The sequence below is a fragment of the Candidozyma duobushaemuli genome (assembly GCF_002926085.2).
Source record: "Candidozyma duobushaemuli strain B09383 chromosome Unknown E_B09383, whole genome shotgun sequence".
Lineage (NCBI taxonomy): Eukaryota > Fungi > Ascomycota > Pichiomycetes > Serinales > Metschnikowiaceae > Candidozyma > Candidozyma duobushaemuli.
The window spans coordinates 446,935-461,001 of NW_020289900.1; the positions used below are offsets into that span (position 1 = coordinate 446,935).

At 49.4% G+C, this 14,067-nt stretch overlaps 8 protein-coding genes across 8 annotated transcripts; 7 read left to right on the forward strand and 1 right to left on the reverse strand. All coding sequences in view use genetic code 12, as the record gives it.

Annotated features, from left to right (window-relative positions):
• Positions 1-485: 485 nt before the first annotated feature.
• Positions 486-920, forward strand: YEA4 (Yea4p; the record flags this gene model as incomplete). Its single annotated transcript, XM_025482885.1, has 1 exon — positions 486-920. The coding sequence occupies one exon, from the start codon at positions 486-488 to the stop codon at positions 918-920; it is 435 nt and encodes a 144-aa protein (XP_025337828.1).
• A 133-nt stretch (positions 921-1,053) lies between these two features.
• Positions 1,054-3,593, forward strand: MEF2 (Mef2p; the record flags this gene model as incomplete). Its single annotated transcript, XM_025482886.1, has 2 exons — positions 1,054-1,494; positions 1,548-3,593. 2 exons carry the CDS (start codon positions 1,054-1,056, stop codon positions 3,591-3,593), a joined length of 2,487 nt encoding a protein of 828 aa, XP_025337829.1.
• Positions 3,594-3,770: 177 nt separating this feature from the next.
• On the forward strand, positions 3,771-6,347 carry NAG6 (dynamin-like GTPase; the record flags this gene model as incomplete). Its single annotated transcript, XM_025482887.1, has 1 exon — positions 3,771-6,347. One exon carries the CDS (start codon positions 3,771-3,773, stop codon positions 6,345-6,347), a length of 2,577 nt encoding a protein of 858 aa, XP_025337830.1.
• Positions 6,348-7,091: 744 nt separating this feature from the next.
• Positions 7,092-8,612, forward strand: HXK1 (hexokinase 1; the record flags this gene model as incomplete). Its single annotated transcript, XM_025482888.1, has 1 exon — positions 7,092-8,612. One exon carries the CDS (start codon positions 7,092-7,094, stop codon positions 8,610-8,612), a length of 1,521 nt encoding a protein of 506 aa, XP_025337831.1.
• A 515-nt stretch (positions 8,613-9,127) lies between these two features.
• NAG1 (Nag1p) lies at positions 9,128-9,886 on the reverse strand (the record flags this gene model as incomplete). The annotated part of the gene is made up of 1 exon (XM_025482889.1): positions 9,128-9,886. The coding sequence occupies one exon, from the start codon at positions 9,884-9,886 to the stop codon at positions 9,128-9,130; it is 759 nt and encodes a 252-aa protein (XP_025337832.1).
• A 356-nt stretch (positions 9,887-10,242) lies between these two features.
• Positions 10,243-11,469, forward strand: DAC1 (Dac1p; the record flags this gene model as incomplete). Its single annotated transcript, XM_025482890.1, has 1 exon — positions 10,243-11,469. One exon carries the CDS (start codon positions 10,243-10,245, stop codon positions 11,467-11,469), a length of 1,227 nt encoding a protein of 408 aa, XP_025337833.1.
• A 1,082-nt stretch (positions 11,470-12,551) lies between these two features.
• Positions 12,552-13,280, forward strand: CXQ87_004452 (uncharacterized protein; the record flags this gene model as incomplete). Its single annotated transcript, XM_025482891.1, has 1 exon — positions 12,552-13,280. The coding sequence occupies one exon, from the start codon at positions 12,552-12,554 to the stop codon at positions 13,278-13,280; it is 729 nt and encodes a 242-aa protein (XP_025337834.1).
• Positions 13,281-13,537: 257 nt separating this feature from the next.
• On the forward strand, positions 13,538-13,990 carry CXQ87_004453 (uncharacterized protein; the record flags this gene model as incomplete). The annotated part of the gene is made up of 1 exon (XM_025482892.1): positions 13,538-13,990. The coding sequence occupies one exon, from the start codon at positions 13,538-13,540 to the stop codon at positions 13,988-13,990; it is 453 nt and encodes a 150-aa protein (XP_025337835.1).
• Between the last annotated feature and the right edge of the window lie 77 nt (positions 13,991-14,067).

The following is a 14,067-nucleotide window of genomic DNA, read 5'->3' on the forward strand; positions in this document are numbered from 1 at the left end:
GCTGCTGTTGCAATGTGTATCTGTTTGAAGAGCTTACACGTGATAAACGGCTTTTCCTGCTAGCGCCCAATTTGGGAACCACGGTGACTCTATGCCAGTTTATATTGGTTCTGATAGTGAGTCTCCCGAGTCAACTAGATGGGTTTTCGTTCAAAAAGACGCACATCCCGCTTCCAAAACTTCTATTCCTCGTGGCATTGTACTTTATTGTTTCTGTGCTAAACAACCTGGCTTGGCGCTTTGGGATCTCGGTTCCTTTACACATTGTGTTCAGATCAAGCAGTACTGTTTGTTCCATGATCGTGGGCTACATAGTGGGCGATAAGAGGTACCTGAAACACCAGGTGGTGCTGTGCATACTTATGACGTTGGGGACTTTTCTTGTGATTTCCCAGGGGCTGCAGAGTAGCGATTCGGTGTCCTTCAATTACCTCTTTCTATGCGGTATAGTGGTGCTAACTTTCGCGTCTTTGCTAGGTGCATACATGGGCATCTACACTGAGGGGTTGTACAAAATGTACGGCGCCCATTGGCAGGAAACGCTTTTTTACACTCACTTTTTGGCCTTGCCGATGTTTTTGGTTTTCAGCCCTGCCCTAGTTGCTGATCTCAAGGTCCTTTGGAACTCTGAGGTCTACTATGGAGTGCCGCGCAGTTTGGCCTTCTTGGGGCTCAATGCCGTGACCCAGGTAGTCTGTGCGCTGGGAGTGAACCGCCTTGCTGGCGTAGCGTCGTCATTGACGGTCGCTGTGATTTTGCTCACGAGGAAATTTGCCAGTTTAGCCATCAGTGCTTATATTTACGGGCTGTCTTTCTCAAGGCAAGGCATGGTCGGCTCGCTTTTGATTGTATTGTCTACCGTTTACTACACCGTGGCCTCGATGAAAGCAAAACCGCAAAGCAAGCAAAAATCGGACTAATTATAGCAGGTTGTCTAACCTCCAGAATGGTTGCAAAATGGACCCTGCGAATGCAGTACGTGAGGTCTCGCACCTCCACAAATCAATTGCAACTCCGATCATGTGACCACTCTTCGACTAGTCTTCTCCTTCAATGCCTGGTCGAATGCTAGAAGGCGTGTTTCGCCAGCTAGCAGGGGCCACACGTCTGATACATGCATCCTGTGTGAGGGCAGAGCCCAAACTCAATGCTGTTCCGCCCGTGAAAACTAGAAACATCGGCATCATTGCTCACATCGATGCCGGCAAAACGACGACGACCGAAAGAATGCTATTCTACAGTGGCAAGACGCTGAGAATTGGCAATGTTGATGAAGGTGACACGGTCACTGACTACTTGCCTTCGGAAAGACTGAGAGGTATCACCATCCAGCTGGCGGCCATCTCGATCCCATGGAACGCACATAAGATCAATATCATTGATACGCCTGGCCATGCGGACTTTACTTTTGAGGTCACTCGGTCACTTCGAGTATTGGATGGTGCTGTCACCATTTTGGATGCCGTGGCTGGTGTCGAGGCTCAAACAGAGAAGGTCTGGCACCAGGCAGCTGCTCTTAACATCCCCGCATTGCCTACATCAACAAGATGGATAGGCCCGGTGCAGGGTTCAGTCGGACCGTCAAGGAGATCGTCTCGAAGTTGCAAACCCGTGTTGTTTGCGTCAACTTGCCATATTTTGAGAATGTTGATTCTGAACCAGTCTTCAAAGGTGTGATTGATGTCATTCACAAGAAGTTGCTTCTCTGGGACTCCAGTGTCGATTTGGATGGAACAAAAATAACCGCAGTTGACATCAATGAAGCCACAGTGGGCGAGCTTTACAAGATGGTTGCCGGTAGCAGGGAGTCAATGGTGGAGACGTTAGGTGAGTTCGACGATAGCATCATCGAGTCTTTCTTTGAGCACGATGAAGACTACATGGCCATTCCTGCTAGTGTTTTGCAAACCGCCATCAACAAAGCGACGCTTCAAAACAACATAACGCCTGTATTTTGCGGTCTGAGCTTCAGGAACATTGGTGTCCAGCCCTTGATGGATGGTGTGGTGAGATACTTGCCATCTCCATTGCAAATCGAGCTTCCCGAAGTCACGTCGTCGTCCAGTAAAATCACGAAGAAAAAGAGGAAGGCTCAGAAGAAGACGGGCTCAGAGACTTCGGATGCCATTCCCTTGAAGATGGATCCTACCAAGGGTCTCATAATCAACAATAATAACAACTTGACGGTCGCCCTTGCATTCAAAGTTATTACCCACCCTGCTCGTGGTGTGATGACTTTCTTTAGAGTCTACAGTGGTCAACTTGCCTCGAACAGTACGGTGGTGAACACTAGAACGGGCAAGAAGTTGAACCTCCGTAAAATCATGCTCATGCACGGCGACACTCCTGAAGAAGTGAGTCGTATTGCTGCTGGTAATATTGGCGTTGTTGCAGGAACCGAAGACGATATCATCACCGGTGATACCTTGGTGTCACACGGCGTGACGAAAGGAAAGCACTTTTCAGACATCGAGGCTAACTTGAAGCTTCACCCGATTGACATTCCACCACCACTCTTCAACTCGTCTATCGAACCAGCTACTGCTGGCGATGCACGTTACATGAATGACTGCATCAGAATGCTTTTGAGGGAGGATCCTTCGTTGCATGTTTCTGAGGATGAGGACATGGGCCAAACGGTGCTCAGTGGAATGGGTGAATTACATCTAGAAATTATCAAAGACCGTTTGGTTAACGACATGAAGGCCAATGTTAGGTTGAGAGATGTTGCTGTGTCCTACAAAGAGACAGTCGCTCGCCCTGACGGTACAAGTGCCACTTGTGACCATTTTGACAATGCAGAAATCAACGCTGAAGTCCAATTCGACTCGTTCGAAGGGGAGGCTGCAGAATCCTACTTTGCAGACGAAGATGGTGCAATTCTTCTCGAGCATGATAACAACATTCTAATCTTGGAGCCAGGAGCAACTCCGCAGTACATGATCGAAGCTGTGAAGGAGCGCAGATGGAAGCTTGACCACACATTGCAGGAGCTCCAGGATAGCTTGATCCAGGGTTGCATCACAGGACTTCAAATGGCAGGTCCAAGGTTTGGTCTTCCCTTGCACTCCTGCGTGCTTCGAATCAAGAACTGGAACTTCCCAATTGATGTTAAGGGACCTCATTCGTCGGCCCTTCTTGATGTTGGACGTCGCTCGGTGACCAAGGCTGTCAAGGAGCTCAACGATAAGTCCGAAAACAACTTTGGTGTGTTGGAGCCCATCATGAACACCAAGGTGTACGTCGACTCGACCCTGTTGGGAGACGTGATGCATGACTTGAACAATAGGTGCCTGGCCACTGTACTTGCTGTTGAGGATCTGGGCGAAAGCTTGGACAAGCAAAACTGGGCTTTGGAAGAGGCGGAGAAAATCTACTTGCCGCCAGACTACACGATGAAACAAGCGCATCAGGATTTGACCGAACGGAAAGTGATTGTTGCCGAAACTCCTTTGAGGGAAATGGTGGGCTATCTTCTGAAACTTCGCTCCATGACCCAGGGTCGTGGTGTCTTTGACATGTCTTACATTGGCATGAGAAGGGTGCTGCCACAGCGACTCGAATCAATTCGCAGCCAGTTCTCGTTCATCTAGGTCATCCTAACAAAAAACAAAAAAAAAAAAGAATAATAATTTTCATGAAAATAGACACCGGCAGAGTAGTTGCCCAAACTCGTAAAAATCATTCAAGCAAAGTAGGCCATGTGACAGGATGCGCACTCAACCCCACGTATTTCTTTATCAACTACACTTCTTTGATCCAGGGCAAGCATGTCTCATATTCCCGAAACAACCGCTGCCGAGCCGGCTGAAACTCTTGAAAATGCTCATATCGAGCTGACCGAGGCCACAGACAAAAACTCAAGATCATCCCTGAGTTCGTCGTTTGTTCCCGTGGACAATATCCAAGATGCTATCCAGGTTATTGATGAGAACAAGCAGTTCAACAGAGCCATCCTAGACTACATCAGCAGCTCTCCTGACCGCCTGGGTCTGGGTGACTACCGTATCATATCCGTTTTTGGCTCGCAATCGACCGGTAAGTCTACATTGCTCAACCACCTCTTCAACACCAATTTCGATGTCATGGACGAAGTGAACAGACAGCAAACTACAAAAGGTATTTGGTTGGCTCATAGTCCTGGTGTGACGCATTCGGCCAAATCAAATGCCTCCGACAATGTCTTGGTGATGGATGTTGAAGGTACCGACGGTAGAGAACGAGGTGAGGACCAGGACTTTGAAAGAAAAGCTGCTCTTTTTGCCATGTCTACTAGTGAAGTGCTTATTGTGAACCTCTGGGAGACCCAGGTCGGTCTCTACCAGGGCGCCAACATGGGCTTGCTCAAGACGGTGTTCGAGGTGAACTTGTCGCTTTTCGGCAAGGCCAAATTGCGGAACAACGACCACAAAGTGCTTCTTTTGTTTGTTATCAGAGACCATCTTGGTGTTACACCTGTGGAGTCGCTTGCAAGAACAATTGAGCAGGACTTGTTGAAGATCTGGGACAACTTGAATAAGCCAGCAGATGTGGCCCACCTTGAGTTTACTGACTTCTTCGACTTAGCATTTCACACACTCAGCCACAAGGTTTTGCAGCTCGATAAATTTAAGAGCGACATCAAACTCTTGGGTAACAGATTTGTGGACAAGAGCGACCCAGGCTTCTTATTCAAGCCATTTTACCACCACGATATCCCTATTGAGGGCTGGACTATGTATGCACAGAGCTGCTGGGACCAAATTGACAATAACAAGGACTTGGACCTTCCGACACAACAGATTTTGGTCGCCAAGTTCAAGTGTGACGAAATTGCATCTCTGTGCTTGGAGGAGTTTGAAGAGAAATTCAAGGCTTTTGAAACTGACGCTCACGAGGCTGTGGCAAGTGGCTCCGCTATCAGCTACGACGACATTGGCAAGGTCATGAAGGATATTAATGAGGACATTTTAGAGGAGTACGACTCCCAGGCATCCAAGTACAACAAGCTGGTGTTCGAACAAAAGAGAGTCGCATTGACTAACAAGGTCAATGACAGACTTGGCGAGGTCTTTGGTGTTTACGCAGACCACCTCAGCAACAGCACAATCAAGGACTTGGGCTCGTCTTTGAAGAAAAAATCATCCAAGTTCAGTTCATTCGAAGAGAAGGTTGCAACTCTCACCGCTGCATCAATCGCAAGTTTTGTCACAAGCCTCACGCTTCTTTCTCTTGGCGGGTCTTTGCCAATCGACAGCCAGGTGAAGTCACTTAAGGAAAATGTCAACACACTTGTTGCCAAGCAGCAGGTTGTCGAATTGAACAACATCATTAGCAAGTCCTTGAAGAAAATCAACAATGGCTTGTCTACAACGATTCTTGATGAGATAGCCAAGCCAGACAAGAACACGTGGAATCGCATCTTAGATAGTTTCACGGAGTTGAAGAACAATTCCTTGAGCAAATACCAGGCTGCTGAGGGCTACAACTTTGGCCTCGGTACCGAGGCTCATGTCAACGACAAGGCTTTATCTACTTTGGAGTTCAAGGCCTGGGAGCTTTTCGACCAGTTGATCCAGAAGTACATTTCCAAGGACAACTTATTGAACATTCTCAAGGATAGATTCGACGAAAAGTTCAGGTACGACGAGAATGGTGTGCCAAAGTTGTATCAAAATGCCATGGAGTTGGAGAGCAGCTTCGCGGATTCCAAGGATTACGCCTTGGAGGCGCTTCCAATTCTCTCCTTTGCTCGGTTGTCCAATGGAGCTGAGGTGAGACCAAAGTACGATATTCGCAACAAGAGTTTGCAAAAGAAGTATGCTACTGTCCAGTTGGTTGCTGACGAAGAAGACGAAGACGACGAAGAGCTCGACAGCGATGCCGAGGAAGAGGATGGCCAGTGTTTCGCGCAGATTGTCACCGAGAAGGAGAAGAGCGATGTGTTGATCAAGTTCAGAAAAGAGACGGATGCCAAATTCGTGGAGACCAAGCGCTCCATCATGCAGCTGGTGACCCAGATCCCGTTGTGGGTGTACGTTGTGATTGTTGTCCTCGGATGGAACGAGTTCATGGCTGTTCTCCGCAACCCCTTCTTCTTCACGCTTCTCGTGATGTTTGGTGCCGGAGGCTACATTTTGTGGCATATGGGGTTGCTCGGCCCATCGATGATGGTGGCCCAACGGGCGTTTGACGAGGCTGTTGCAGTGGGCAAGACCAAGTTGCGGGAGATTTTGATTGACGAGCCTGAGCAGCACGGACATAACCTCGGTACGATCAGCGGAAACAGCAATCGCCGTCTGGCGCCATTGGATAGGGAGACAGACGAGCCGGAAGTAATTGCGTCTGGAGACACCGAGGAAGACTAGATTGACTTATTACGGGATGCATAATCGGTCGATGGACAGTTGCATGGTACGTAGATGACAGGGCAATGCATTGGCCCATGGCAACCCCAGTGGGCTGAAACACCTTGGCCCGCCCGGAGTGGCCGGGGTGACAGCTGGGGTGATGGAGAAAAAAGATCGCCCAATGTTTCCTTTTTCTTTTGCTGTGGCCATTTCGCAGCCACCATTTCGCAGCCATCAGTTGATGCTCGGAAAAACCCACCCAGGCAACGACGCACAGTGACACCATGGTTTCTCCGAAAAAAAAAAACACCCTGTGTTGTCCGGACAACCGCACCCCGGCGCGGCGTCCGTCCCGCTACCACGTCCCGCTTGTGCACCCGCCGCGTTCATAGCACCCAAATTCCACGTTTCACCGCCCCACGCCTGCCCTGCCCTTCTCCACGAAAAAGTCTCGGTTGCATACGGCTCAGGGATAATCGTGTACTGCACACAGGCGGCAAACGCAGCGCACATCCTAGCGTTCCGCTGCAACCTCGTCCTGCAAAAGGAAAATGGAACTGCAACGTCCCAGCAGCTGTTTCTTGTCACTGCTACAACAAGCACTGCTCACTTCTGCCGTGGCCTATTTTATATCTCGCGGCAGCCCCAGCCCACTCGTTTTTTTCCCCAGATATATAATTACCCTCCACATCCGCCTCACCCCAAACACAATCCCTCATTTTACCCCAGACACTTCTTCAACCTGACTTTTGATTTTCCCCAATGCTCGCACATCCTCTGAGCAAACACTCCGAATCAGACCTTTCCTTGGGTCTGAGCCCCAACACCTCGCTTACCGACGAGTCCCGTCTGTGTATGGCAAAAGCGCTCTACGACTTTAGTAGAGGCGTGGACTCGGCTTCTTTGGGCCCCCATGCTGACGGAATGGTGGCTTCTTTTGATGAAGCTTTGGCTTCCAAAGATGCGCTTACAATGCTTCCGAACTACAGCATCAACCCTACTGGAGAGGAGCACGGCTGCTACCTTGTGATCGACTTGGGCGGCTCTACTCTCCGTGTGGCTGTGGTGTCCGTGGCACCCAACGACGGTGTTGATGATCGTTCCCACAGAATCAACATTGTCACCTCCAACAAGTGGATTGTCGACAACTCGGCCAAAACCATAGACCTCAACTTCTTCAAGTGGATCGGCTCCAAGATAGCCGAGACCATCGACAGCCAGAACGTCATGAAGCGTGACCAGACCATCTACACTGGTATCACCTGGTCCTTTGCCTTGGAGCTGACCTCCTACAATAGAGCCAATGTCTGCCACGTTGGTAAAGGCTACGTTGTCAGTGACGACGTCAAGGGCAAGGACTTGAAGCACTTGTTGGAACACAGTCTTCTCGACAACTACAACATTCGCCTTGACGTCAAGTCCATCTTGAACGACTCTCTCGCTGTCTACGCTGCTGGCACCTTTATTGACAGAAAGACCAAGTTGGCACTTGTCTTGGGCACGGGGCTCAACATGTGCTGTGCTCTCAACTCGTCCAACAAGATTGTGGAGCTGAAGCACCTTGGCGGCGAGAAGACCATCTTGTTCAACACGGAATTGTCGCTCTTTGGCCACAATATCATTGATGACATCTTCACCGCCTACGACACCCAGATCGACCCTCGTTTCAAGCATAATTTGCATTTCGCTCCCCACATGGAGTTGGACCCTGAAACCAGCACAATTTTCCAGCCCACAGAGCTCTTGACCTCTGGAAGGTACTTGCCTGAGTTGGTGAGGTTGGCGCTTGTTGACAGCATCAACAACGATGAAATGTTCACCAACCAGAAGCAAAAGTTGCAGCAGCTCTCTACTCCTTACGATGGCTTCACCGGCGAGTTAATGTGCCATATCGCCGAGGCCGACGACAATAAGGAAATCGCCAGAGCTCTTGCCAAGCACTACGGCTGGGACGAGTCCAAGATCTTGATGAACGACGTGGTGACGTTGAAGCTTCTTGTGGATGCTGTCATCAGAAGAGCCGCTTTCGTGGTGGCCACATGCATTGTTTCGCTCATCAAGTTGTTGGTTGAGCACAACGGCAAGCTCGAGACTGACGTTGTGAAGATCGGCTTTGTCGGCTCCGTTTTGGAGTACTTCAATCGCTACAGAGAGTTGATCAAGAACTACGCCAATGAGTGCCAGGACATGCTCGACATGAATGTCAGCATTGAGCTTCGTTCTGTCGAGGAGAGCTCCATCGTCGGAGCCGCCATTGGTGCCGCATACCATAGAGACCACTAGACCGTGGGATCCAGAAAAGTTACATAGTCGCATAGTTACGAGACACATGATTTTCCAGATATGTAGAATCAGCTGAGATGACTGACGTCACCTTCCAACGGTGCCGACAAATTTTTCCGAGGATACTCTACCACTGAAACGTTTGCAGCCGCAGAGAAGCAAATGAAACCAAAAGAAACGAAAGATCTGAGGCTTGGTAGCAATTGGTCTCAGGTGAGGGATACTAACCACCGAAAAAAATAAAAAAAAAAAAAAAGAAAGGAGCATACGGATGTTCCAGCTGCACGATTCTGGGGCTACCCGGACTGTGGGGTCATCTGATGGACCCTGAAATTTCCATATAGTTTTTTGTGAAACTCTGGTGAAATTTAGCCCGAATGAGGCAGCCTTGTGTAGCATCATACGATGCAGATCGACACTTGCGAATTTTGCAGCCATTGTTTACAGATGTCGGTGTATCGTCTATGCCATTAAATTATATTCTAACCAAAAAAGGAATCGGATGCATCGTTGCATTACAACTTGGAGCCCAAGCCGGCAGCAGGGTGGTCACACACAATCAAAACGTTGTTGTGGTCTCTGAGGTAGGAGGATGGGAACTGAGGGTCGTTAGGCTTACCGTTCATGGTCTTCTCCAAAGCGTACTGCTTGTTGGCGCCCAAGACAATAATGGCAATCTCGTCGGAGTTGTCCAAAACCGTAGAAATACCAACCGAAAGGGCGTGGGATGGCACCTTGTTGGGGTCGTTGTCGAAGAATCTGGAGTTGGCCTTTTTCGTGGATTCCACAAGAGCGACCTTCCGCGTCGTGGAGTCTCTGGAGGAGCCAGCCTCGTTGAATGCCAAGTGGCCCTCGGGACCCAAACCGCCCAAGAACAAGTTCACACGGCCGTACTTCTTGATCTTGGCCTCGTAGGCAGCACACTCCTTTTCAGGGTCGGCAGCAAGACCGTTCAAGATGTTGATGTTCTCCTTGGGGATGTCCACGTGGTTGAACAACTTGTCGTACATGAAGTAGTGGTACAGCTGTGGGTGGGAAGGTTCAAGGCCAAGGTACTCGTCCATGTTGAACGTGACGACATTGGCGAAAGAGACCTTGCCGGCTTTGTAGGCCTTGACAAGACGGGCGTAAACACCCTCTGGGGAAGAGCCAGTAGGAAGACCAAGCACGAAAGGTTTGGACTCTGTGGGCTGGAAATCGTTGATTCTGTCAATGACGTAGCCGGCAAGGTAGGCAGAAGCGTCGTCGCTGGAGGAGAAAATAGCTTGTCTCATGATGGGTATGTGAAGGATAAGTGATTGGGTGAGCAGATACTGGGGGATTCCCCGGGTCTTATAGCTGCTGGGTCCACAGCAGGGTGGGAAGCCAGGCGATGGGGACTTCGTCACGAGACATGGGTGGGTGAGTGCAACGTTGCAAAATGCAACCTGCCTTGGCGACACTGGCACCGTGGGAGCCGTGCTTGTGTGCAGTCCGCCCATGCCGGTTGCAATTGCAACCTCCACATCTGGTGCGGCTCGCTGCACGTTGCTGAGTGATTGTTCCGAAGAGCCCAAGAGTATATATACCACCTGGGCCGTGGTCAAGGACGGCCACCAAAAAAAAAACAAACACAAATCTCCAATCAACAATGTTACTACAATTCACAAACTGCCACCTCTGCGACAACGGCACCATCACCCACAACACCGATCTCTTTGTCGATAGTGAGACAGGCAAGATTGTTTCACCTCCAAAGAGCAAGAAGGTGCTGGTCAAGAAGGTCGACCTCCAGGGCCACATCTTGGCTCCCGGCTACATCGACATCCAGAACAACGGTATCTACGGCTTGAACTTCTCCAACTTGAAGGAGGACTCCACTGCAGAGGACGTTGCTCGTTTCAAGGCCTTCTACAGAGATGCCATGTCCAAGTACATGAAAACCGGTGTCACCTCCATGTGCCCCACGGTGACTTCCAACTTCCCCGCCACCTACGAGAAGGTTTTGCCCGTCTACAAGAAAACCAGATCGCAGAGCATGTGTGACTCTCTTGGAGCCCACTGTGAGGGTCCTTTCATCAGCCGTGAAAAGAAGGGCTGCCACCCAGTGGAGACCTTCACCGACGCCACCAAGGAGGGTGGCTTGGCCAGAGTGTACGGCCAGGAGAACTTGCTAGAAAACGTCGCCATTGTCACCGCTGCTCCCGAGATCCCAGGTGTGTTGGACTCCATCGCCGAGCTCACGGAAAACGATGTCATCTTCTCCGTCGGCCACACCTCCTCCGACTACAAAACCAGCTTGGAGGCCGTCCACAGAGGCGCCTCGATGATCACACACTTGTACAACGCCATGCCCCAGCCCCACCACAGAGACGTGGGTGTGGTTGGTCTTGTGACTTCCCCATCCACCGGCATGGACAGCCCTTACTTTGGCATCATCTGTGACGGTGTCCACGTGGCGCCTTCCATGTGTGTTTTGGCCTACAGAGCCAACCCAGACAAGTGTGTGCTTACAACCGACGCCATGCACTTGATTGGCTTGCCAGACGGAACCTACAAGTGGGACCAGCAGAAGATCGTCAAGAAGGGCCCCAGGCTCTACTTGGAAGGAACCTCCACCTTGGCCGGTGCCGCCACGACGCTTGCCGAGTGTGTTAGAAACTTGGTCCAGTGGGCCAATGTGTCCTTGGCGCAGGCAGTCAAGACCGTTACCAACAACGCTGCTGACTCGCTTAATGTGTCTCACGAGAAGGGCTACTTGAGAGTTGGCTGCGACGCCGACTTGGTCGTTTTGGACAACGACGGCTACATCCAGACCGTCTACAAGTGTGGCCAGCCTGTGCCATCCATTGATGAGCGTGTTTCCGCTTCTCTTTGATTGTTATATAATTGTTGCATCTACCTAGCATATACATGAGTACCCGGCGACGCTGTAGGCATTACTGGTCAATTTTTTTGGAAAAAGTTTGAACTTGACCTGAATTGACCGGCTGTTTGGTGCTTTGGACCCTGCTCACCTGAGAATCTGGGGTGCATGAGTGGGCTGATACACGATCGACGGGTGGAAAGATACGAATTTGGGTGAAACGGGCATCAGATGTGTCAAGCGGAATGAAATTCGAAAGCTGGTCCGTTGGTCCGTGGTGTCTCGTGGTTATCCTAGTCGTAAATGAGTCTTTCTAACTGGAGTGACTACATCCTTTTTTTACTAGAACTGATGTGATTTTTACATAATATGGGCTATTCTTTAGGGACTATTTCAATCAAATCTTCTTGACGGCCCGGAAAAATCAAGGCAATTGTCTACAGCTCATAAAATTCCCGATTCTGTTCTGTCTACGAAATATCAAATTCTCAACGTCTTTGTAGATTTGGTTGCGAAAAGTCTACATCAACGGAACAATCCAAGTCAAGAAAAGCCTTGCTGAGAAGTCACTTACACATTAAACGTTCATCAAAAGAATGAAAAAGCAATAGCAAGAATGCAAATTTGACTTTAAGCTTTCTCCGTATTACCCGCCTGTGGTACACCATCGGTCTATCCCTGAACTAATGCACAACCGCCTATATCTCCAGAACCTTGATAGCACCAAGGTGCCAAGATCCCACATACCCAACTTTCAACAGCATCCAATAAAAACTACGTCTCTCAATAGAAAATACCTTTCCGAAATTTTCAAAATCAGCTTATGGCCCCAAATCCAACTACCCAACGGTCAAGGTGTACTGGCCCTGTCTAAAGGCGTCTCGCAGTGATAGCCTTCCTTATCCGGTATCGGCAAATAGCTCATACTGCCACACCTATTCATACAAAAAAGAACACGAAAACTCTCCGTGGCCATGCTTCTTGGTTTAAGAAGATATGCAACCGAGGCTGGGCGGCGTCAGGTCAACCACACTCACTTTGATCTCCACGCCTGGCCAAAATCCAAACGGCCTTCTCCACACGACATATTCGATATGGATCCTTCCGAGGCTCAGTACAAGACGAGACAGGAGTTTGACAATAAGTTGAAATCCACTTACAAGAAATTGGTCAAGATGTACCATCCTGATCTCTCTGTCTCGCATGACATTGTGGAAGGTTCCAATACCTTGCTGGCAGGCAAAAAGAGAGCCCGCTTTGACGAAATCCAGAAAGCATACGAGTTGTTGAAGGACCCTCGAAAGAGAATCGCCTACAAGAAATACGATCAGACCACGTGGGCAGACTACAAGCCAGGCAAGACGTCCTCGTTCGAGGCATACCGTATGGCCAATGCTCACAGAAGGCAGTATTCGTACGACAATGATCCAAAGTTCTGGCACGCCGCCACTTGGGAAGACTACTACCACATGAAGTGGGGCAGGGCCCCTCCAACGACCGAGGAGCTTGAGAAGAATAAGTGGAAGATCTTGTACAGGGTGCTAGCAGTGGCCTCGGTCGCTGTGGTACTTCAGATCATGCTAGCGTTGGAGCGGACAGAAGAGTTCAATCGTCGAACGCGGCTCATGAATCTCCGTGCTGACGCTGACTTGAGAGATAGTTACAACAATTACGACGAAGGGCGGTCTCAGTTTCAGCGTTTGCGTCGTTTCTTGCTATATAGGCGTTCGGGCCTAGCAGGACGAGACGATGAGACCAGCAAGCAGGAGGAGAATGAGATCTTGACCCGCTATGCACAGCAGAAGGTCGACCAGTTCAAGTGAGAACATGGCATTGTACAATAGACAAGGAATAGCACGAATGCATGAGAACGATTGAGCATGGGTTGGTGGGAGCGTTACTGTAGTTTCCCTTCTAGCGTCAACTCACTTTTTACGTATGAGGAAACTCTAGCAGATGAAACTTCCCATTTTGCTTAAGAAACTGTGACCCAACCGTTTAGAACGACATAGCATGTTTGGCAAGTCTATGAGGTACTTTAACCTTCTGGCTGCCTCGTTAATTTCCCCCAAACATTATCATGATTGGACGCTCAGCAGCCGAGTTTCAAAGAGCTACAGAACTTGCCCAGCAGGAAGGTGTGCCGTGCAATAATATAAAGCTAGGTCAAAAGTTTGGGAAATTTTTCCAGCGTTATTGTGCCCATCGTGGTGCTAAGATAGACTATAAGAAACCCCAGAATCCAACTCTTCCAAAGTCATTCTCGCTCACAAGCTCGGGAGACGAGGGCTCTACAAAAACTTTCCTGTCTCGTGAAGCTGAACAAGGCAGTTTTGCAGATATGTCCAGCGGATTCATGGATCAAGATAGTAAACCTGATGAAGCTATGTCCTCGGATGAGCCCAGTGAGGCTTTAAATGAGAATCAAGCAGAGAGCAACAAGGCTGATGAAGAGGCAGATGACGATGAAGAGCTCATGGACAGCGTGCTACTTGAGTATTTCAAAAATCTGCTGCTTCTTGGAACGCCATAGGAGGATTATGAATAGATGAATGAAATGCCTAGTGCGTGCTTGTAGTTTTCGCAGCCAAAGGTAGAAAGTGTAGTTGA